General features: G+C 44.7%; 1 protein-coding gene across 5 annotated transcripts in view; it reads left to right on the forward strand.

The window, feature by feature from the left end:
• Positions 1-7247: 7247 nt before the first annotated feature.
• The window catches only part of CDK12 (cyclin dependent kinase 12), a 108232-nt gene continuing 91094 nt past the window's right edge, over positions 7248-24385 (forward strand). For 4 of the 5 annotated variants that reach the window (XR_014444473.1, XR_014444474.1, XR_014444475.1 and 1 more), the window contains exons 1-2: positions 7253-9342; positions 19525-20403. Coding sequence is in view for 1 of the 5 variants with exons in the window: in XM_083147185.1 (XP_083003311.1) it covers positions 8324-9342; positions 19525-20403 (1898 nt within the window). In the remaining 4 variants the exon portion in view is untranslated. Of the gene's footprint in view, positions 9343-19524; positions 20404-24385 lie in introns of all 5 variants that reach the window. The other variant, XM_083147185.1, reaches the window with a different exon arrangement.

Below are 24385 nucleotides of genomic sequence, written 5' to 3' on the forward strand. Positions count from 1 at the left end.
AACAAGTTCTAGTATCATCTTAGCATGGCGTCGAGAGGATACCAAGAACATAACAGCTTAATAGACAGAGTACTATATTTATTAAACATTGTCATATGCTCGCAAATTATTATTTCAGAGCTATCTATCTATCTATACGGTACTTGTTTCCTATCTGGGCGCCCGTCGTGGTGATCGCGGGTACATTTATGTCTGGCCGCGACGCGACCGACGCGATGCCCGCGATTTCCCATTGAAACCCATGTTAAACATGGAAATCGTGTCGGTCGCGTCGCGGCCAGACATAAATGTACCCGCGATCACCACGACGCTATGCTCCCGATTTACCATAGGATTCAATGTTAAAAGGCCCGATGGACCCGATTTTACTGTTAAATGGCTCAATGGACCCGATTTGGCCATAGGAATCAATGTTAAATGGGCCACATAGCCCATTAACCCTTAAATGTCTCCCCAAATTTTTAACGCCACCCCGCCATCAACGCCAACCCGAAGCGTGGCGAGCGCAGCGAGCCCGCGAGGGGCGGCGGTACGCGTCCTCCGACCTTTTCATGCCCTACTATCCACTAGGGCGTGGAGTGAGAATAGAATAGTGTGGCGAGCGCAGCGAGCCACCGAGCCCGAAGCGCGGCGAGCGCAGCGAGCCCCGCGAGGGGACGCGGATACCTTCACAGTTATACGCGTCCCCTCGCGGGCTTCCCAGGTGTCCATGGCGACGCGGACACCTGGGAAGCCCGCGAGGGGACGCGTTTACCTGTGAAGGTATCCGCGTCCCCTCGCGGGGCTCGCTACGCTCGCCACGCTTCGGGCTCGGTGGCTCGCTGCTCTCGCCACACTATTCTATTCTCACTCCACGCCCTAGTGGATAGTAGGGCATGAAAAGGTCGGAGGACGCGTACCGCCGCCCCTCGCGGGCTCGCTGCGCTCGCCACGCTTCGGGTTCGCGTTGATGGCGGGGTGGCGCCAACTACTTTTGGGGGATATTTTTATGTTCAGGGGTGTTTTTGCCCCATTTCCCATTGTTCCCTATGATAATTTGGGGAAATTGATCCATTTAACATTGTTTCCTATGGTAAATCGCGGTCATCGCGGGTAAATTGAAGCATTTAACATTGTTCTCTATGGGAAAATCGCGGGCATCGCGTCTGGCACATCGCACCCGATTTTTTATCGGCCGCGATGCCCGCGATGGCCCCGATTTTACCCCCGATGACCGCGATTATGATCGTGGGCGCCCAGATAGGAAACAAGTACCATCTATTCTATACATACGCATACTTGCCTACTTTCAATAACCGGTTTCAGGGAGATTAAAGGTGGTAGCAGAATGCAAAGCCGCTGAGGGGTGTGTCATGCTATGCCCAAAGGGCTGTCTAGCTACACCTATTATAACGGGGGTGGGGGTGTCAGGAATTTGCTGCCATTGTTGTGGCCGCGAGTTGGAATTCCAAAACCAGGTTTTCGTCTGCAGGCATACTAGGGATGGTCATCTACATGTCCCCCCCAGCGACTACGACACTGCGCATGCGCACCCGGTCACACGCCTGGCCATTCATACTGCAACTGCTGCAGTGCTGGCCAAAGAAGAAGCCACAAACTCCAGTGAGACAAGTAGTAGGGCAGGAGACGGACTGAGGGACAGTCCGATTGCAGTGGCGGGGGGGGGGGGGAATCATCGCCATCGGATGCTGTCCATCGATGACATAAAACTAATCAACCCTCGCCTATCGGTGCCCAAAGCATTGAGCAATAGGTCCCGACCATTGATGTTTTGGGAACATTGATAGTCCATAGCCATCCCTAAGGCATGCCAATTGCAAATTTGCAGCCTTGCAAATCAACCAGAATAACCCCCTTAATCTCACTTATACAGTATGTATTATTCTCGCAGGTATTATGCTTCCTGCTGTGCCTCGTTACTCTTTTCAGCAGGAAGCAGTAGCGCCAAGCTGTATAAACATCTTGGATGCGGATTGACCCCCCCTCCCCTTCATTGATCCCTACTAGAGCCCCACAGTATATCAGCCTAATGCTGATGAGCTGGGTCTCTCCCCCTGTTCGCTAGGCTGTGATTACACGCAAAGTCCCTTTGATGTTCTGTGATCAAATGGTTTCATCCACTGTATGTGGGCTGTTAGCCTATTTCCAAAACACCTAGGGTCTGTTTCAAATTTCTATGCAATGCTAATGCTCATGGATCTGAGCATTTTTTCAGCAGACTGTGCATGGGCCAAGGTACTCTATCAATGCTGTCAGCTTCAGAAACAAAATATAGCGAATGTTTACAAAAGTCATAAAAAATGACCAAGACAAGACCCCAGTATGTCAGACCGGACATCGGGGGGGGGGGGTCCAGAGGGATGCCTGTGATAGCATTGACCAGGGACATGGGGAAGGGGAGACTACAGCCTCCCCATGTGGTCCGGACCGTTCCTTTTTTGCTACATGTCCGGACCATACAGGGAGCCTGTATTCTCTCCCTCCTCTTCCTGGTGACAGCTGTCATAGGCAATCCCACCGGAGAGGACACCCCTGGACAGGACAACCCCCGGACCAGACACTGCAAGCACCGGAATGCAGAGTTTGATGTCCAGTCCAGCATTCAGGGGTCTTGTCCCGGTCCCATTTTTGCCCATACCCCAAAATAACTATGGACCAACCAGCATTTCCCTATAAACTTTTGTGGACTACAAAAAAAAAACTTATTTAACAAGGTATCAAACAATTATAGGTATTTAAAGGGACGTGCACATTATATAGTACACATATACCAGGGTTGCCGACTCTCCCTGAATGTCCGTGAGACTCCCGGAATCTTGAGACATCTCACAGACTCCCGGAAGAGGACCTCTTTCTCCCGGAGCTGCTTCTTTGGTTCCGCAGTTTGTACTGCGCATGCGCAATGATGGCGCGGCATCATTGGGCATGTGTCTGCAATGTGTACTTCGCATGCTTGATGACACGCTATCGAATTTGGGTTTTGGGGTTTATATAAATCTATATTTGATGCTCGAAGGCAAGAAAAGTTAATTGGCCACTTATGACTGTACTTGAGAGTGATTAGATCAGTGGTAGCCAACTCCAGTCCTCGAGAGCTACCAACAGTTCATATTTTCCAGACAACCTAGCTTCTGCACAGGTGCACTCATTGCTCACTAACATTTTAAAAGATCCACAGGTGAAGCTAATTACTTCACTGTGATTCTGTGAGGAGATCTGGAAAACATTAACTGTTGGTAGCTCTTGAGGACTGGAGTTGGCTACCTCAGGATTAGATGAATGATGGCTTATAAATGGGCTTTTTTTTATACCTGTTCCTTTATTTTCTAAATATCATCTTTCTATAGTTTAGTAGCAGTAGTTGGTACCTACAATGAGTCCAGGTTTACATAAATTATATATACAATAGGGAATAGCATTGTTGCCATAGGCTTCATAAAAATAATCCAAGGTTACAGCAAGGCCCGCCCCCCTGGCGTTGCAAGGCCCGCCCCCTGGCATCAAAAGGCCTGCCCCAGGAACCTCAAGGCCCACCCCCTGGCTTTTACTTTTCTCCCAGAAATGATTTTTCAAAAGTAGGCAACCCTGACATATACTTGAACGGAATATTGCATATGATACTTTATATCTACCGTATTTGCCGGCGTATAAGATTACTTTTTTCCCCTGAAAAACATGCCTCCAAGTGTGGGGTCGACTTATACGCCGGGTGCACTTCATTGGGATAGATATAGCTGCCCCAGGGGTACACTTTTATACATTTTGCGACTCTCTCCTCGCCCCCCCCCTTCTTATGCATACCTTGATACTCCCTATCCAAATCTCTTATCAGGTCATAAAAAAGACCTGGCAGTGCTGCCGCTGTCCCCCCTGCCTAAGCCGCCTGTCACATTCGGCAGTGACGTCGGCGGCAGGCTCGGGTATGGTCGGCGCGGCTCGGGGGGACAGCGGCAGCACTGCAGGTAAGCGGAGGTGAGGGGGGCTTACAACTTTATGTAGTGGGTTTTTCTGGGCAGGACAAACCTGCCCTGATAAGTTTGTCCTGCCCCAGCAAAACCCACCACTCAAGGGGTATAAGAAGGCGGGGGGGGGAGGAGAGAGTCGCAAAATGTATAAAAGTGTACCCCTGGGGCAGCTATGTCTATAATACTGGTACTATCCATAATATGGATTCAAGGGCAGACCAGACTGCTGCTAGTGACATGGAGACAGGGAGCAGGGACCAATCCAATCAGGCTTTGTATACAGCCAACAGCCAACCACAGTACTGCACCATTGTACAGTACAGTATAGCATAGAAAATGTCCAGCAGTCAAAACCCTATCAACCCTATCATGGCACCAGCAAAAAGAAAGAAATATGATGCAAGTTTTAAACTTAAAGTTGTAAACTTTGCCATGGAACATAATAATTGTGCTGCTGCAAGTCAATATTGAGTAACAGAAAAGATGGTTTGGGACTCGAAATCAAATGAAAAAGCATTAAAGAGTATGCCAAGGGGTAAGTGTGCATTAAGAAGGTGTGCGGAAGAGGGGGTAGTCTTATAAGGCGAGTATATAACAAACTCTATATTTTGAGTGGAAATGTTGGGGGGTCGTCTTATAGGACCAGTCGTCTTATACACCGGCAAATACTGTATTTTATTTTAAAACTGAAAGAGAAAAGTGATTATCACAGTAGCGCTGGTTCAACTCTGGTGGTAAGATTAGATATGCTTTGAGTTAGCTGCAACCCCCTATTCTGAGGAATTGTGTACCTCTGTGTGATAAAACAGATATATGGGTTGGTGACAGCAATATGCTGGCACCTCTAAGTGGCGCTGCTTTTCTCAAATAATATGCAGTATCATTTAAAAATAATTTTCTTTCTTTTAATAAAAATCAATTAATACATTATTACATATACATTAGTACACTTCATTCAATAAAGGACATACAAGGCAAACAACACATAACTCATAAAGTGGGGCTATGAGGCTTATATGGCTGATGTTCATGTTCTCTGTTAATTGAGGTTTAGGTTGAGGCAATATATAGAATATATTTACCAGTCCCATTCGTTAGTATACAGATCTCCTTTATGGGCATATGGTGGACACACTTCCTTTTTCAGCGATAGGTATTTATCCTCTTCTATGAGGTGTAATCAGCCCTTTAACATGAGGACAGGCTCCAGGTGCTGGTGCCCACAAAGATAAGTCCCATATGACTCGATTTTAGAGACTGCTGCCTGGCAAACAAATGGCAGTGACCGGACAGTGTGGAGCTCCAAAATGCATTTCTCCACCTGTAGCTTCCTCAGATGGACCCCTCTCTGCCCCTGCCTCCATCTTTATATAGGATAAATTATCACTGGGAAAGCCGCTCATCTGCTATGCTATGCAAAGCCCCCCTCCCTGCTGACAGCGCCGAGCAGGGGGAAAGCTGATCAGTGTGTATGCACAGAGTGGCTTTCCCCCAAGCGATGACAGCGATCATTGCTGTCCCTACAATTACGTTGGACTGCTGGAAGATTCCCTCCCGTGGAGGACAGCTGTACCACATTTTGTTTTGTTGCCCATTTATACAGGTTTTAGTTAGTCTTCCTCTTGTCTGCTCTGGAGGTGTTGGGCACCTTGTCTCCCTGCAAGGCCTGGTGGCACCAGAGTTGGGGCGGACCAAATTTGCCCCTTCAAACGTGGCTATTATAGGTGAAGTCTTAGCTCTGCAAGTGCCTATAATCTCTGGGGGGGGGGTAAACAGAGCCAGGGCTGGAATTGTGGCCCGTCCTTACCAGTAACCTTTACTAGGGGTCCTCTCAGAATTGTAACAGTGCATAGGTAGAGTACACACACAGTCGGACTGGTTGTTAACTGTAATCTCTGTTTTACGTTACATAGTGTGGCAAAGCCACCATTCCCCCACATGGAAGTAATGTGGAGGATCCAGACAAGGTTTTGGAAGCAGTAGCAGAATCCCAGGTGTAATCAGCAGCAAAGTTTTTTATTTGTTGGGAACAAAATCTTCTCTCCTCTAGTCTAAATGCATGCCCACGTGTCCTAGAGTCCCTCCTCAAAACAAAAAGGGTGTGTGACAGTTATATCGATATATTTGTACATGTTAAGCATGTCTCCCCTTAAACTTCTCTTTTCCATCGTAAACAATCCCAATGTGTCCAATATGTCTTCATAGTTTAAATTATCCAACCCTTTTATTAGCTATGTTGCTCTTCTCTGGACTTTTTCCAGCTCTACAAGGTCCTTTTTCTAGTGTGGGGCCCAGAATTGTACTTCATATGTTAAGAAGGCCCTGTCACATCACATGTCAACCCGGGTCGACCCATCAAAAACCCGGGTTTATTGTGCTATGTGAAAGGGCTATTAGGAGGTGGTAGCACTTGGAGACAGCATCAGCTCAAAGACCTGCCTCCTCCCCCAATGACACGCCACTGCTCCGCGCACATCTGATGTCAGCAAATCTGCACCTCACAAACACCAGGTCGCTCTTGGGACAGACCCATGTCCAAATCCTGGGTGCAACCCGGTGATGTGAAAGGGGTATAATAAGGTCTACTTGGAACAACTACACACATTACTACTGGTGCCAAAGAATAGAAAAGAAAAAATATTTCACTCTAATGTTGCTGCGTTCATTCATCAAACTGTTATTTTGGTACTTCCTCATCTTTGCAGCCACCGCTACACCAGTTACTTTAGCCGCTACCAGAGCGGTAAGCGCTACGCAAGGATTTTCGGTAAGGGAAACGTTATAAATCTAAAGCTACTTTCACACCACCCTCCTGTGTCCACACCACCATGTATTACATTTAATAAAGTTGTGGCGAGCGAGCTACCGAGCCCAAAGCATGGCGAGAGAACGATGATGCTATGTAAGTTCTGTAGCCTAAGTAAGCGGTGGCCACAAAGATGAGGAAGTACCATTGTTTATAAATGTATTTGCAAGAAGCGACAGACCTCCGCAACCACAGACTAGAAAATAAATAAAATGTCATATTTTAAAGTGAATTATATTTCACAACAAAATTCTGTGCACCGTGTGGGTCATAATACACTGTCGGCTGAAAAAGGCAAAGCCGTTTTAATAAAGTTTGCATATACAGTTAGAAAAAAAAACACGTAATGAGGAACGGGAAGTCCCGGCAAGAGCTCGCGAGAGGAGACGCTGGAAGGGCTGGCAGCATGTGGTGTGGATATGGGATAGAAGTCTCGCGAGAACTTGCTTTCCGGCCAGCCACAGCGCGGTGATACATTCTGCATGGCCGAGTCAACGCGACATTCGTGCCATTGCGACGAGAACTCGCGAGATTCGGAGCAAAGGCCGCTGCCTCTCTGGGAAGAGCAGGACTCGCGAGATTTGGAGGGGGGGTTAGTCTGCTCTGCTGCCTGTGGTAACACCAGGCGGCCGTTTCTCGCGGGGCTAACTTCTTTCTTCCCGCCGAAATCCCGCGAGATCCGTGCCAGTCAGAAGGTGTCGGTAACGGGGACTTGTCGCTTGCCGTGACAGGCCGGAGAAGCACTCAGTGCGAAGGAATATAGCAGCTACGGGGAACGAGAAGAGGCCGCGACGTGCTGACAGGCAGGACAGGAGGCCGTCACTCATACCCATTTAGTGGGGGGATACTGTGTGTGCCGGTCTGTGGAGTAAACATTTGCCGTCAGGAGTGGCTGCCCTGCGTCACCGGTACGCGGACCTACACGAAGGCGGTGATTGCTGTCTGAGGAGACCGCTGTGCAGTCCATAGACCCCCACACCACACGCTTATCCGGCCTGTAAGGGGCTCATCACCCTACCTTCTGCCCTCCAGCCGCCCGCGTGTGAGGAGAAATGCGGTGTCCGCCTCACCGGGAGCTGCTCCGGGACTGAGGCTCCTCCTTCAGAAGTTTATTCTCGCCCTGAGACCTGTTCTTTACAACTTGTGCTCCCCAACGCTGGCAGCGTGACCACTACTTTGCAACCTTCGGTAAAAGGCCCCCTCCTGTCTCCCCAGTGAGGTCAGCAAAGTGGCGATACGGAACTCTCTAGCTGCTGTTATACTTTCATTCAGCGACATACTGGAATAGTCAAAAAGTTGTGGAGGAGACTGTTATATGGAGGGAGGGTAGTTTAGCTGGCCTAATTTCTCTCCCAGGTTGGTGGAACACTGCTGCCTCTATGCTGAAATTAGAGATCTGGTAATTCTGTGAATGAGGGAAGAAACCGGGTAGAGAGGGAAGTTGTTCCTAATCTACAAAAGATTGGCTAGTGAAACTCCTCACATTTTGTGGGGTTCACCCCTCCCCTCTCCTCTCCCTTCCCCTCCCCCCTTTTTTTCCTTTAGCAGAGGAATGCCAAACCCAGTGCGACATGGGAACAAGAAGGACAGTGGAGGGTCTGTATCTGCAATGCCGCAAAGTAGTGGCAGTAGCAATAACAAAGAACGACAACGGCTCAGTTTTAAACATAAGCGGCACAAGTCCAAACACCTTAAAGACTCTCCAGTTACTCCTGAGCCTTTGGCTCCTAACACACTGAAGCTTGTTGAGTATGATGACATTAGTTCTGATTCTGACACCTTCTCAGATGACGTTCCAACCAAGCCAGATAAAAGGGAAAATGATGAACGCAGAGGTTCTGAGAGGAGTGATAAGAGTCATAAATCACGACATCGCCATCTACATAAGAGGATGAAAGAGGGCATAAAGACCAAGCAGTTGGAAAAAGAGCGTAAACCAGAAAAAACCCAGGATACAGTCATGAGCAAGGTACCAAGCTCCAAAGACAAGACTTCCAGCATGACCAAACGGGTGGCTGAGGAACAAGAAGAATATGGACGCAGTTCTAAGAGTAGCAACAAGGAGGTCCGGACATCCAAGATGCATAGAGAGAAATCTCGTAAAGAAAGAGAAATTAAGTCTGGACACAAAGATCGGAACAAGAGCCACCGTAAAAGGGACTCATCCAAACGTTATAAAACATCAGATAGCCCTAAAAGGAAAGGGCGTAGCCCACGCAGGAAATATGGAAGCAGCCCAAAGCAAGATGATAGTTACTCTGATGCATCAGGTGCACAGGACTATGATGGAAGCCCACCACGTTCACATGCTTCAAGTAACTATGCTGAAGTCTACAAAAAAAACGCAGACAGTCCCAACTACAAAGAGCCATCTTCCTACCAGAGTAATGCTCGTTCCCCTAGCCCATACAACCGAAGACAACGTTCAGTAAGCCCCTACAGAAGGAGATCTTCCAGCTATGAGAGGGGGAGTGGATCATACAGTGGAAGGTCTCCAAGCCCTTATGCACGCAGACGGTCCAGTAGTCCTTTTGTGTCCAAGCGCTCAGTGAGCCGGAGTCCAGTGCCCAGGTGATCTTTTTAATTATTCATGAATGATCTGAAATTGAAATTTTGTTTTGCTGTTATATTATGAGTGAGTTTCTAATTTGGGTATTCAATGTGTGTTGGAAGTATCGACACACATCTCATCAATGCGACTCTCCGACCGCTTTGAAGCTTGTCAGATTTGCCTTTTTAAAAAGGCCAAAGTGCCCGGCGGATTGTTGAATTTGCAACCATTTTTTATCAAAATTGTTTAGTTTCAGACAGAAGAATCACGTTGGATTGGTCATGATTCTGACAGTTGTAATCCAACAACCCCCCTATAGCTGAATACGCCCCTATAGCTGGAGACACATAAATCTTGATATAGACATAAATCTGGAAATGTATTAGCGCCAATGACAAAGATAATATGCTCCCAAAAGCTGGAAAACAGTAAATAATTGGGTACTTATGAGTTATCCGGGCGCCCGATTTCTAAATCGGGTCGGATCGGGCACATCGCATCGCATGCGACCATCGGATGCGATGCGATGACCCGATTTTTCCATAGGAATCAATGTTAAAATGGACAGAGTCCATTTTAACATGGAATTCAATGGGAAAAAGGGGTCCTTTTCATACCCCTACTATCCAAGTGGGCATGGAGTTGGATATAAACCTGTGGCGAGCGTAGCGAGCCACCGAGCCCGAAGCGTGGCGAGCGGACACAGAATACCGTCCCCTCGCGGGGCTCGCTTCGCTCGCCACGCTTCGCTCGCCACGCTTCGGGCTCGGTGGCTCGCTACGCTCGCCACAGGTTTATATCCAACTCCATGCCCACTTGGATAGTAGGGGTATGAAGAGGACCCCTTTTTCCCATTGAATTCCATGTTAAAATGGACTCTGTCCATTTTAACATTGATTCCTATGGAAAAATCGGGTCATCGCATCCGATGGTCGCATGCGATGCGATATCGTATCGCATCGCATCTGATTGTATGCCTTAACTTAAGGCATACAATCAAAAAATCGGGCGCCCAGATAACTCATAAGTACCAATAATTGTTAGTAGTCATTTGTTAAATCAAATGGATTTAACCAATTTGTCTGAATGACCATTGTCTGTTTTCCAGTGTATGGGAGCAAAATGTTTGATTGTAATATCTCATATGTTATCAGATTTTTGATTCTACTAGAATAGATAGATTAAAGCAATTTAAATCTGTAGGAGTGTATCCAGCTTAAGCAGCAAAGCTGGATACATACTAAACAGTATTCTGCACTAATGTACTCTTAAAATAGTGTGTATACCTGATTGCGCATGTGTGGCGTTCATGTGCTGCACATTAGCTAGGATGATGTAATGAACAACAGCATGCAGTTGCATGCATGATAAAACAAGTGGTCGTTCACATTAGCATGTACTGTGTTAGTGTATAAGACATGTATCGCGTAATGTTACATTACGTCGCACCACCAATTAGAACACACCTCGCAAAAGTGTGCAACCGAACCCAATATTTTTTCTAGATTATATCTGCAGTCAAGTGCAGATTACTACAGAGATTCTGAGATCTAGCTGTAATCCTGAAATTCAATTTAATGCAGTGTTGAATAGCTCTGGGAATGAGTGCAAGGAACTATTGCATTGTCTGGATTGCCTCCTTCTCTGAAGTTGGGAGATGCATTTTACTGCACTAGTTGCGGTAAACTATATTTTCTGAATTAATGCTAAACCTGATGCTGTTCTTGCTCGTGATAAGCCAGCAACTAGCATTGTGGCACTAGCTTGGTCAGAATTTTGCTTTAACCTCATGGGGGTGTGAGCAGGATTACTCTAGTCACAGGTTTATAATGTGGGCAATTGAATAGTTAGAGGCGCTTCTAAGCTGCTTATGACTGCATTATTTGACCATTCCTTAAGATAGGTTCCTAAATTTTCCATTTTCCTTCTATAACCGATTTATGTACTATACTGTCTCCATATCATATGGGTCGATTAAATATGGTGTGATATGAAATCTTATGATATTTCGGCGGCATATTTGGCTATTGTTTACATTTGCATAACAATTGAATAACTCTATTGTGCACCCATTACTTACGGATTGAGCCTTGGTGGAGCTCCCAGAGCTGTTCAAATCTGCATGTTGCGAAGTCTGACTAGTGAATTCCTGCACGTGCCCTTCCCAACAAAACTAGGTCGGTGATGCAGTTTTGTACCCTACCAGGGCGCAAAGAGCATTGCAGTGGGGCACTTAACTCAGAGAATGACAGTTCTCAAGACTAAACTCCCATTAGTATCGGTATTCTCCGATTTAACAGCGCAGTGATTTAAATAGCTCCCTGTGCTCTGAGTTGTATCAATCCCATGTGGTGTTTTGTTTTTTTGAGGGGGGGGGGGAGGGAGTTCTGTTTTGACAGGTATTTTTATAAATAGACAATAAATGTTTCTTCTTTTTCTCCCCATCCTTCACTTTATTGATTCCTAAGAAAGGTGTACTGTTTTTATTTGTAACATTTGTAGACTTAATTTTTTTTTTTTTATTGAAGAAAAATAGGTATGTCATACAAAATTCATCCATGAATATAACAGTACAAATAAACATAATAGTACAAGTCACAAGGTGTTCAGTAGAATATAGTGTCATAAAAAGTAAATGCACAGGTCAATATAGTGTTTGTTCTTGCACCCGCCATCTTTGAAAACCCATGCAGTTCCTCTTCCCTGCCTGGGGTGTCGCTGTCTGCTGTGGTGTTTCTAGCAAGTCAGTGCTGATATACAGACCACACTTTGCAGGAAGCACTACAGCAGACAGCGACACCCTAGGCAGAGAAGAGGAACTCCATGGGTTTTCAAAGATGGCGGGAGCTAGAATGAACACTATCAATACCAGTGCCATTTGCTAGGGTGGTCATATTAAACCAGGTGGTTCACTTTACCACATTGCGAACATTATAAATCAGTCGAAGACAAAGAAAAAAGATATGGAAGCCAAATATGAAAGCATGTTTGTGCTTTAGATTCCACATCCAAGGAGTATTCCACCCAATCCATATGAAGTAGATAATATACACGTGGCAATACAGGAGACAAGTGAATACTATCAGGATTGATCCATTGGGGTAGGATATTTTTCTTAGATGCCGCAGCTATACAAGCCAACAGCAATTTCTCCCCCCTTGGAAAACCGTGGAAATAGATGCAGATAAATGTCCATAATGCCCAAGACATTGAAAGTTCTTTTTTTTTTTTTTTTAGGTCAGTATTGATAAAAGCTTTGCCATTTTTACCGAAATGTCTCTACAATAGGGCAGGACCACATACAGTGAGTTATGTCCGCTTTGGGAGCAGAACATTTAAAACCATTTGCGTTGTCTGTAAGATGTCACAATTTGGGTGTGTAATATGCTCCATGCAATAACTTATAGTGCATCTCTGGATATGCAGAAGTCCCCAGTTGTTTAAGTGCAATAAATGAGGACAGCACTGATTTTAATTCTAATCAAGGCCAAGCTGCTTTCCACTTTGCCAAACCAGTTGTAATCCTATCTATTTCTATTGTATGCCTTGTATTATATATAAAAGAGGTGGCATTAGGGGCTGAGTGGTCTGTATCTCACCACGGAACCCATAGTACTGTACACGGTGATTCTGCAGAAATTGGCAGTGACCGTAACATAGCTGCGTACTTGTAAGAAAAAAAAAGGGGGGGGGGAATTCCAAAGAGGGATACTTTTCCTTAAGCTGTGAAAGTGAGAAATTCAGAGCATTCTACTTCCAAAAATTGATAGACCATTCTGAGTCCCTGAAGGTGTCTGTCAGGATTCTGGTCACAGCACTTGAATCCCCATCCTGAAAATTAGGGTTAGATGCTAAATGTAAAAACAAAGATTTTGTAAATGACCATCCCAATCTTTTTCTAAAGATGGGTACACATCTATACAATCCCTGTTTTTCTAGCGACCATTCGACTGACCGTAGACGCATCGGACCGTCCACAAACAGCCGATATGCCCTTACACACCTTTACAATTTTACTTGCAACGTCCATTGTACTCTCGTCCAAACAGTCGCAAGAATAAGATTGTACCACTGTACACACTCTCTCCATTGTCATTGCATGATGGTTAACACCCCTGTTGCACAGGTACTTGTAGTGCCATGTCAAAAGATGTAATCAGCGGGCAGGGTGACTAGAGACAGACATACAGCAAATAGCTGGGGTGCGCGTCTAGATGTAGTCAGCCGGCTGACTACATCTAGACGTGCACCCCGGCTATTTGCCGTATGTCTGTCTCTAGTCACCATGCCGGCTGACTAAATCTAGACGACCAGATACACTGTTCTTCAGAGCGGTTTGCCGGACTTAACTTTTTACGTACTACAAGTACCTGTGCAGCAGGGGTGTTAACCATCATACAATGGCAATTGAGCGAGTGACTACATGCTGTGCTGTAGGAGAGATCATGCAGCTATGGAACGCCCACATAGGCATTCCAGCTTTGGCAGTATAGTCGCAAGAACGGCCAGCATATAGATCGCACATGCGTACACACTGCACTTTTGTTCCAATATGGGCCCGTCCTGTCGGATGAAAATTAAACAGCACTGAACCTTCGACCGAGTATGGGCGTTTATCGCTCGTACAGAGAGAGGCGGGACAGCGTACACACCTATACAATTGAACGGCCATCCAACCCAGAACAGAAGAATGGCCCGACTTGTATATATGTGTGCACCAAGCTTGCAATGGAGTATATAATAGCTGATTAGATTTCACTCCCAGGGTTAGCTGCGCAGTCGGAGCATGTAATATAGTTAGAGGAGTGGTCTGCGTGCAATCCAACTCACAATAAGAGTCATTTTCACCGCCCCCTATCCAATCTAGTGCATAGCTATAGTTTGCTGCTAGGGAAATAATCATGAGCACAAGGAAAATGAACTCCTCTCATAAAGGGGATTGTTATAACTTAAATAAAGAAAGGAGTCCTTTTACCTGCCCAAATAAAACTATTAACTGTTTTAAGTATTTGAGAAAAAGGAAGGATCTGGACCGGGTAGAGTAAGCTAGGAAATACCACCATTTTATACAGGTGATTTCTTCCTAAAAATTAATTTGGGAGATGCCTCCATTTATAAAAGTCTCTTCGCATCTGTTGTACATAAGAGATAAACTAGCTATAAAGATCCCCAAAACAGGATGGAATTCTCAAGGTTACATTTTTTTAAATGATCCCCAGGCCATCAGAATCTGAAATCGTATAATTTTTTTAGACTTTCTAAATAAAAACAAAGTGAAACCTTTATTGAACTTAATTAATGAGAATGAGGGCAGTTGAATCCAGCTTCTATTTATTCTTCAGTTGCATTTAATTATTTCAGTAGGTGAAAACAATTATATTTTCATGTATAGAAACTTTTCTGCTGTGCTGTGGCTGATCGGTCTGGTGAAAGTCACAGAATTGTCCAAGAAAAATTGCTGTTGGTGAGTTGAACTTTGAAACTCATTTATTTATACTTTAAATAGTTTTGTTAATTCCAACCCGTAGTATTATAGAAGTGCCAGTCATAGGTTTCATGTCAGCATGTTCAAGGAAGGTCAGTCCTGTGACGCCAAGTGTAATAAGGGCGCAGGCAGTTAAATTGGATAGAGGGGAATTCAGTTTGGCATACGGTCACTAGGTTGACAGTATAATGGTTGACGTACATTAGGTCCACCACTAAAGGTTGACAGGGCTTAGGTCAATAGTCAGAAGGTTGACATTATGTCAACAATAGGAAGGTCAACATCAGTTTTTCACAATTTTGTTTTCTTCAAAAACAGGCAATATTTCATACCATAACATCCACTAGGGCGTGGAGGGAGAAGCATATTCAGAGGCAATTAAATGGCCATTTATTAGCCAAGATGAAATGCAGTCTTCACCTAATATGCATTTGAGAGATTCTTCATGATGCTGGAATGGCTCAACTACAGACCCTCGTTATTGCAGCAGTCTTTATGAAGTTTTATCAGAAACTTTAATGCTGGGTACACCTGTAAAGATTTATCTGTCCAATCTCTCTGGTGGGAACAAAAGTCTGGTAATGTATGGGAGCAAATGAATCAAACAGTTGCTCCCAAACACTGGAAAACAGACAGTGATCACTCAGACAAATTTGGTTAATCTATTTGTTTCAGAAAATGCATCTGTACAAATTTTTTTGTCCAATTTCCAGTGTTTGGGAGCAAATGGTTTCTTTTTACTTGCGTACCTCCAGATTTTAGTATTGATCCGCACTTTAGCAAAAAACAAGTCCTGCTTATCTGCCATTCCACCTTCTACTTTAAGTATGTGACTATTGACACTGGAAGAAGTTGATGTGGCCATTGGCGGCTTCCTTGGGTCTAATGCTTCTAGACTTTATGGTATATCCAGAGCTGTACAAAAAGCATATTCATTTTATTTTTTTATAATGTACTCCATCTTCTATCATTTATATAATCGGACACGTCCCATTAATTTTGTGCATTTGTATACACATTTTAGGTCTCATTAGATGCCACTAAAGTTTTTAATTCTGTGGAGTGTCCCTTGTGAGAGACCATGCAGTGTTTGAGTGGGCGCAGGGTTTGTTATGTAGATTGGGCTTTTATATTCTGCTCCAGTAACAAGGGTGCTCTTAATAGCTTTATGTATTCCTACTTTCCTTTGTCCTGAGGTATGAGGCACGCTATTAGACGCTTTGTTGGCCATAATGATTGAGCCTTTGGCCTGCCTTGTACAAGCTCATTAGGGTATCAAGAATTTTTCATTAGATTTCAGAAGGTGATGGTTTATTACATTTTGTTTCTAACTGTCACATTCTCTACCTAGTGTTTTTCATTTAATAAATCAATTTGGAACACTTCTGTAAGGTAAGCACCCTAGATGCCACCATATGTATTGCCCATAGCAGTGGTTTTTTTTTTTTTGTTATATATTTTTGAGAATTTGGATTTCTAATGTTCCCCAGAATAATGTGGCATTGAATGTACATCCCCAACTAGACTACTTTAAAGCCCATTCAAGAGCAAGGAGTAAACGCCCTCTTTCAACAGATATTTTAGATGTGTATAGTCCTCATACTAGGTTTTTACCAGTGCTCTGATTAAACAGTTTGCCAGTGCCATGTCGCTGCTGCATAAATAGATGCTGTTTGCATTAGCACATCTTTTCACATCAAATGGAGAACTTGGGTGAAGCCCAACACCTTTGTAGGAGCTGCTTATGCCCGCATTACATGGGCATAACCAGTGACATTAATGACTGGGAATGCCCCTATTAGTGACAGTGATGGGGCAACCTCACCCCTAATGATGCCAGTGTGGACACATCCCCTCCCACTGTTGCATCCACTCTTTGAGAGATTGCCTTCGACGTGTGCTTCATGGAGCCCCCATACCCCTGCGTCCTGCTTGCATCCTAGTGGGATACGATCGTCTATGTATTCCTAAAATCTCCACAAACTTCTGTACCATCGATAATCTTGCCATCTCTCATCTGGATGATTACCATGCACCCCAGTGGGACAGGCAGCAGGCTGTTTTAGCAGGGCGCTGCTAGAGGGGCAAGGCACATTTTGCCTTAAAAAATTGGGCCAGGGTTCAGCGCCCCGCTAAAACTAGTTGTGTATTAGCTTACGAATGCTGGATTGTCTCACTTTACATCTGTTTTGGCGCTACTGCTACACTTCCCAGTTGCCACATCGAAGGCACTGGATTCAATACTGATATTAATGCCATAATCAAATGGTATTCTAGGTGGTAACAGAACCCTCTTCAGGTGTTACTTATTGGGAATGAGTTTAGACCAGGGATCCTCTTATGTACTCAGGCAATATGGGCTTGGAATTCAGCATCTCTTGTTTTTCTTGCTTAAGGTTTGAATTCAGCTACCCTTTTGTAGAAATCTTGGCTCACGGTGCTGCTAAATAAATTTGTCTATTTGCTCTAGTTGTAATATCTCTTGTACTTCTCTATTCTGGAATCCTGTCAACATATGTACTTGACAGAACTTAGGGCTCAGTGGGAGATGGATGTGGGCTCCTTGTAGAATGACATTTTGCAGGAGCATGTAGAGTGCCCAATTCTTACACCCATTTTAGTATTTCTTGTATATCTGTCTCATGTCCATTTATGTCTGCTGGAGGACATTTTAGCTGCCGTACAAAGTGATGGGAGATCGCGGTGCGACATTCAATTGGGTACTTGTGTACTTTCACGGCTCCCATCGCATGCCATATATAGTAGCATGCGATTTTTGCAGTTTTTAACCATTTTTGTTCAAAAAATTTTAACAGAAAAGCATCCAAATGCATTGAAATTAGTATCAAACATGTTCAATGGCCCCCAAATGTAATTTTTGAGGCTGTACCGCCCCCACTATCAACGCAAACCCGAAGCGTGGCGAGCGCAGCGTGGCGAGCGCAGCCGGTACGCATCCTACGACCTTTTCATACCCCCACTATCCACGTCGGCGTGGAGTTGAGAATAGAAAGTGTGGCGAGCGGACACCTGTGAAGCCCGCGAGGGGATGCGTATACCTGTGAAGGTAGCCGTGTCCCCTCACGGGGCTCGCTGCGCTCGCCACGCTTCGGGCTCGGTGGCTCGCTGTGCTCGCCACACTTTCTATTCCCAACTCCACGCCGACGTGGATAGTGGGGGTATGAAAAGGTCGTAGGACGCGTACCGCCGCGGTCGCCACGCTTCGGGTTCGCGTTGATAGGGGGGGTGATACAGCCTCAAAAATGACATTTGGGGGCCATTGAACATGTTTGATACTAATTTTAATGCATTTGGATGCTTTTCTGTTAAAGATCGCATCCGATCGCAAGCGATGCGATTTTTTTTTTGCTATGCGATGCACATCGTGGGAGCCATGATTGTGTTTTTTTTTTTTTTTTTTTTTTTGCATAGCTGGTAAACCAGACCAAACTAATGGGTGTGTGGAGCAAAGTGTAATGTGTTTGAGCACTCAAATGGGCAACTCTTTATGCATTTCAGTTTGCCTCTCACAGGGGGTGTATACTGAAAAGCCAGCTGCAGGGGCTACATTTGAATAGCTCATTTGGGTACCCTCTAGTGGCCGCCAGTGCAAAAACATTTGAATAAGGCCCCATATGTTCAATATGTAAACCTCATTTGGACACTTTCTGTAATTTGATTTTGGACTATCCTATAGTTCAGACCTTTTTGGGACAGCAGGGTTTAAGGATGGATTTGTCAATGGGAATTTCTTGTTCTATATTTACCCCTAACATTGTAGCTTAAGAGTGGTGGCTGAGGATAGCTTACATTTACTAGATGGTAGCTTTTTAATCCATATATGCTAGGTAAGATTTGTATTATCTGCTCCTGAATCACCTTTACAGACCCCACTTGTAGTACATGGCCCTCCTGGCTTAATACCACCAATTCTGCATGATACGTATATCTGTCCAGTGCTGAATATAAGATTTGATTGTATTTGGCTTAATTGACTCATTTCAATATATGCTAATACACATTCTACACTGCCTTCAAAAGCCTCTGTATTTTCTCAGTGGAATAGGGTCTCGCACACAAAACAAAAAACAGGTGACCTGGGAAACCAACCTGCATAGAAAGGTGCAGTGTAAATGAGTAACCTGGTTCTTCCGACCAAGGGCCAATTTAGCATAGGGAGAGCACACATCTACCAAATGATGTGTCCCTCGGTAGGTTTGGGAGGATATGGTGCATGCTGTCTTTGCTGCTGTCAGCCCATGCTATGCAAACAGCTGTGCCAGGTGAATGTGAACGCATGTCCATTCAGTGCAGAGACAGAGGCTTGGGAGAGCCCAGCAGCTGCCAAATGTATGAGCACATCCCCAGTGTAACATGTGGTGACCTCAATAAGGGACATGGCCTAAAGGTTCCAAGGCCATGCACCAGGGGCACTTGCAAGCGAACTGTACCTTGTGCAGAGTGAACGGCACTGACCCGTGGTATGCTGCAGTGGTGGCAGGGTTTGTCCTGGGTCTAATCTAGTTTAGAACAGTGTTCCAAATCCCAGGACTGCGGTGCAATGGTGTCATTGTTAAGCATAAGCTTCATTTTATAGGCTTGATATACAGCAGCTCGCGGAGTGATACATTTTGTGATGTGTGTTTGCTTTAATATTGTGTACTTTACTTTAATATATTTGTATTCCCTCTGTTAACACTTTTGCCTACTCTTACAGGAAGCCTGCCAAATCTCGAAGTAGAAGTCCCATGTATTCAAGGAAGTCTTCGTCTTCTCGCAGCAAGAAGCAAAAGTCTCAGTCACGAAGTCGCCATTCCAGTATTTCACCTGCCCGTTTGCCATTAAACTCCAGCTTGGGGGCTGAATTAAGCCGCAAGAAAAAGGAACGTGCACTAGCTGCTGCAGCATCTGGTAGGGAGTCTAAAAGCAGTCCATTGATCAAAAGAGAATTTGGAGAAGGTCGAGGACTTTCAGTAGAGGACTCAAAAAAGATAACCAAAATGATTAAATCTGAAAAATCTGTCTCTGATACAGAGCTGTCAATTGCAGTTAATGTGGAAGCAAAATCACTGTCCGTTCCCATCAGATCTGAAGAGAGTGAGAAAAAGCCTCCATTACTAATCAAGGAAACAAAGGCATCTGGTTTAAAAGACTGCAAACCTGACACGGTCAAGGAGGAGGTATTGACGCCAAATGAGGGAGTGACTGATGTAGAAAAAGAAAAAGATATACCTCCCCCTCTACCTCCTCTGAAATCTCCCCAGCCCCCTTTACCCACTTGCTCCCCTCCTATCCCTACTCCTCCACCACCTCCTCTCCCTCCTGCACAAGCTGCTCCTCTACAGCCCCCACCACCTCTACCGCCTACACCGACATTGACATTCCTGCCCCTCCCTACCACTGTGGCTGCCTCCTTGACTTCTTACAGCCACACACGGGTATCGGCTATATCCACTCAGGCAAACTCCCAGCCGCCATCAACTTCCCCTGCGAAGCCCCAGACCCCTGTTACTGTCACTATCCAACATATGAAAACCTCTACTCTTCCTCCATTGCCACTTCCGCCATTATTGCCAGGAGAAGATGACATGGAGAGGTAAGGTTCATGATTCTGTAAATAAATTTTATTCTTTTTTTTTCTTTATGCACTTTAATTTAAAGTTTTGCTTCTTAATCTTTATTTTTTTTCTTCAGAATTCTGCATTGTGGTCTTGATGTACTTTATTTTTTACAAATGCAGCATATTTCATGTATGAAAGTACAGGTTGAGTATTCCTTATCCAGATATCGGTTATCCAAGTTATTCTGCAAACCATAGTTTGCTAAAAGCACTACTGGGGAGATATGTAACTAGCTCTAAATATGTGCAAGAAAATGATTGCTTGGCATTCAAATTCAGTGCCTGAGATAGTACACAAACTTTGTTTCATGTTTTGAAACCTTGTTTTATGCACAAATAAAATATATTTGTTTGATGTGTTTATACAACATAAATGTATTTTGTGTTCACACATGGGTCCTGTTCTCAAGGTACCTTAATGAATTATAAAACTATTCTGAAATCTAGAATAATCCATTATCCTAAATGCTTCTGGTCCCGAGCATTTTGGAGAAGGGATAGCCGACATGTACTGTTTGTTACATTTGACTAAATATGGGATACGGTCATTGGTTCACAAGTATGTTGGTCTACATGGGTTAGGTTGACAGGGTCATTAATTAGGTTGAAATTGGTCAGGTCAACAGTCAAAAGGTTGATATGGGGTTTTTCATAATTTTTTGAGCAGATTTGCTGACAGGCGGTATTTCATGCCTGACAAGGAGGAGGTATTGACGCCAAATGAGGGAGTAACTGATGTAGAAAAAGATATACCTCCCCCCTCTTTCTCCTCTGAAATCTCAAAAAACACTAGGGTGTGGTGGGAGAATAAAATAGTGTGGCCGAAGCATGGTGAGCACAGCGAGCCATTCCGGGGGACGCGGTGCTACGTTTCAGTGTCCATGTCGACTGTGTCGACATTCGGGCCAAAATTTTAAAAACCCCATGTTGACTTTTTGACTGTCGACCTAGACTTGTGTCGCCCTAATGACTGTCGATCCACACCCCTAATAATCCACACCCCTAAATTTAATATCACAATATTGGTACTTATGTATTAGCAGGGCGCCCATTAAGTAGTTTGCGTAGTGGTGTATTGAGAATACTAATACACCACTATGCTGGCTACGTAAACTACGTAAGTTACGTAACTTGTTCAGAAACTGTGCTAATACACAATGGTTCATATCCCCACTATCCACGTCATACCCCCAGTGTCCACATGGGCGTGGAGTTAATTTTAAAAAGTGTGGCGAGCGCAGCGAGCCACCAAGCCTGAAGCGTGGCAAGCGGACGCGGATATGAATCCCCTCGCGGGGGGTCGCTGCTCTCTCCACGCTTTGGGCTCACTGCGCTTGCCACACTTTATAAAATTAACTCCATGCCCACGTAGACACTGGGGGTACGACATGGATAGTGGGGATATGAGTGTGTTATGTGTGTAGTGCAGTGGTTTATACTTGCCCTCAACATTGTCCCTGGCGCCAGCATTCCCCCTCATCCAGCACTTGCCTCGTGTCCCCGGTGCCCGCGTTCCTCCGTGTTCCCGCTGGCCGCCATGACACTCCCCGGCGGCAGCAATGTACACAATTAGCGTAGTGCCGCTGGGGGAGCAGGGGAACAATGTGATGCTCCCCCAGTGGCAGTATGCTGAATTACGTACATACAGCCGCCGGGGAATGTAATGGAGGAGGAACGCTGGTGCCGGGGACACGAGGCGAGTGCCGGAGGAGGGGAACACTGACGCTGGGGACATCGTTGAGGGTAAGTATAAACCACTGCAATACACACATTAGCAAGGCGCCCGGCAAGGCTATGCTGACAACGTAGGCTAAGGTAAGTTGTCAGCTTAGCCGAGCGCCCTGCTAATAAGTACCCTATATTTGAACTTGAGTTTCAAATTATTGGCTATATGGAATTAGCATTTTAAAGGTGCTGTGTAAAAGAACATTTCATGGATTAACATTCTTAAAATTAAGCAGAGCTTTCCATTGTTTGGTGTTAAATGTCATTGCAAATATTTTACCCAAGTGGGACACCTAACACTTTTGTGATAAATGTCAGAATTAGGATGTTTAAACTAGAGATGTGCAGCTCTGATTTACTCTGATTTCAAAGCAGGATCTTATTGGCTATTAACTGTTAACAACTGTCATGTGATTTGGGATAGCCAATAAGATCCTGCTTTGAAGTCAGAGTAAATCAGAGCCTGCACATCTCTAGTTTAAACAGTGTTATTTTTACAGCATAGAGGCTGTTTAAACATGGATATGCTTGGAAACCATTTTACTCCAGATTGCCATATTGCCATCACAGATTCAATGAATGAGATTGAAATCTTTACTGAATCTAAAGGGATGTGCACACGCTTTGATTTTGGCAAGTTTTCAATTTGCTTTTGCTTACAGAAGCAAAATCCAATGGCAACCAAGCGGTTTTTAAGACATTTTAACACTTTTGATCCGCATTCCATTTGATGCGCCCTCCTGGTTTTTCTATATCGAAAAAAAAATAGATTGTTGTGGAAAGAAAATTTCTAATTCGATCCGGTAAATCGAATGTATACACTGTGCTTTGAAAGCACATCGAAATCGATATCTGATGCAAAAGTGCAGATCGAATGTGAAATCGAATGGAAAGCAAAGGCCAAATCGAAAGGGGGTGGATGTGGCAAATGGAAAGCGAATCGAAAGCAAATCAATGTGTGTGTAAACATCTTTATTCTGTTGATTGCTTGTTTTAGAAAAAATTAAAAAATAAGAAGTTGTAATTAAAAAAGTATAATTTGTGTAATCTGCTACAATTAAATGGTACTTGTAATTGCAAAGCTTTACTAGGAGCAACGGGTAATATATCAAATTGTCCTTGATAAATTATATCAGGCACTATTTTTGGAGACTTCATTTGTAAACAATGGCAGGTATTCAAAGCGGCCGGCGAGGGGGTTAAACAGCGAGGATTGCAGAAAACCAGCGATCCTCGCGGTTTAACCCCCACGCCGGCCGCTCGCTCTATTCAATGTTCTGGGGAAATCCTCTCTTTCACAGGATGGCGAGAATTCCCCAAAACAGCGAGACCCACGGCTAATGCAGAAAACTCGCTGTATTTAGCCACGAGTCTCGCTGGTTCAGGAGCCGCATACGCTGATTCCCCCTCACTCAAAAAATGGAGCGAGGGGGAATTGGCATATGAGGGGGGGTGGGGGGGGGGTGCTGCGTTGAATACTGACAGGGTGAGTGGTGACAGTAAGCAGGAAGCTCTGCTCGCTGTCACCGCTTGCTCACAGCATTGAATACCCCCCATTGTACCGTTGCAATGCCCTGTTGCACACACATCTGCCAAAATGACAGGTGATATTCTTGAATGAATTTCCTTTTCTCTCCTGTTCAATTTCCATGTGCAGTATTCTTCATTGCTTTGTGTTCAGTATTTTGTGAAATGTTAGTTGAGTAAAGCTGTATTTTTTGGGAAGCAATAACTGTTTGCAGTTAATCATTCCAACCTTCTTGAGAAAAAACAATAACACTCCAGCAGGCTGTGGCTCAGTTTGTATAAAGGGGCCCAATGAATGCCAAGAAACATTCAAAACACCATTGCCTCAGCCAGATCTGTCAACACAAGACAGGATGGATTGTCGCATCATTTTTATGATCTTCAACTTTCCAGACATTCCTACTGTACTGCAATCTCTGTTTACTGTTTGTATCTGAATGTGGTAGAGCATGGGTCTTCAACCTGTGGCCCTCCAGATGTTGTGAAACTACATGTTCCAACATGCATTGCACATGTTTTCCTATGAGAGCATGCCAAAACTGTCAGGGCGTGCTGGGACAAGTAGTTCTACAACATCTGGAGGGCCACAGGTTGAAGACATGTGTGGTAGAGCCTCAAATTGTCTATCATGGCCCAACCACTACAACATTTGACATGTTCTTCTACCTGCCACTGTTGTAATGATTTGTTTGCATTACTGTTGCCT

This window comes from Crinia signifera, chromosome 6, assembly GCF_055691185.1.
Source record: "Crinia signifera chromosome 6, ASM5569118v1, whole genome shotgun sequence".
In the NCBI taxonomy this organism is placed as follows: Eukaryota; Metazoa; Chordata; class Amphibia; order Anura; family Myobatrachidae; genus Crinia; species Crinia signifera.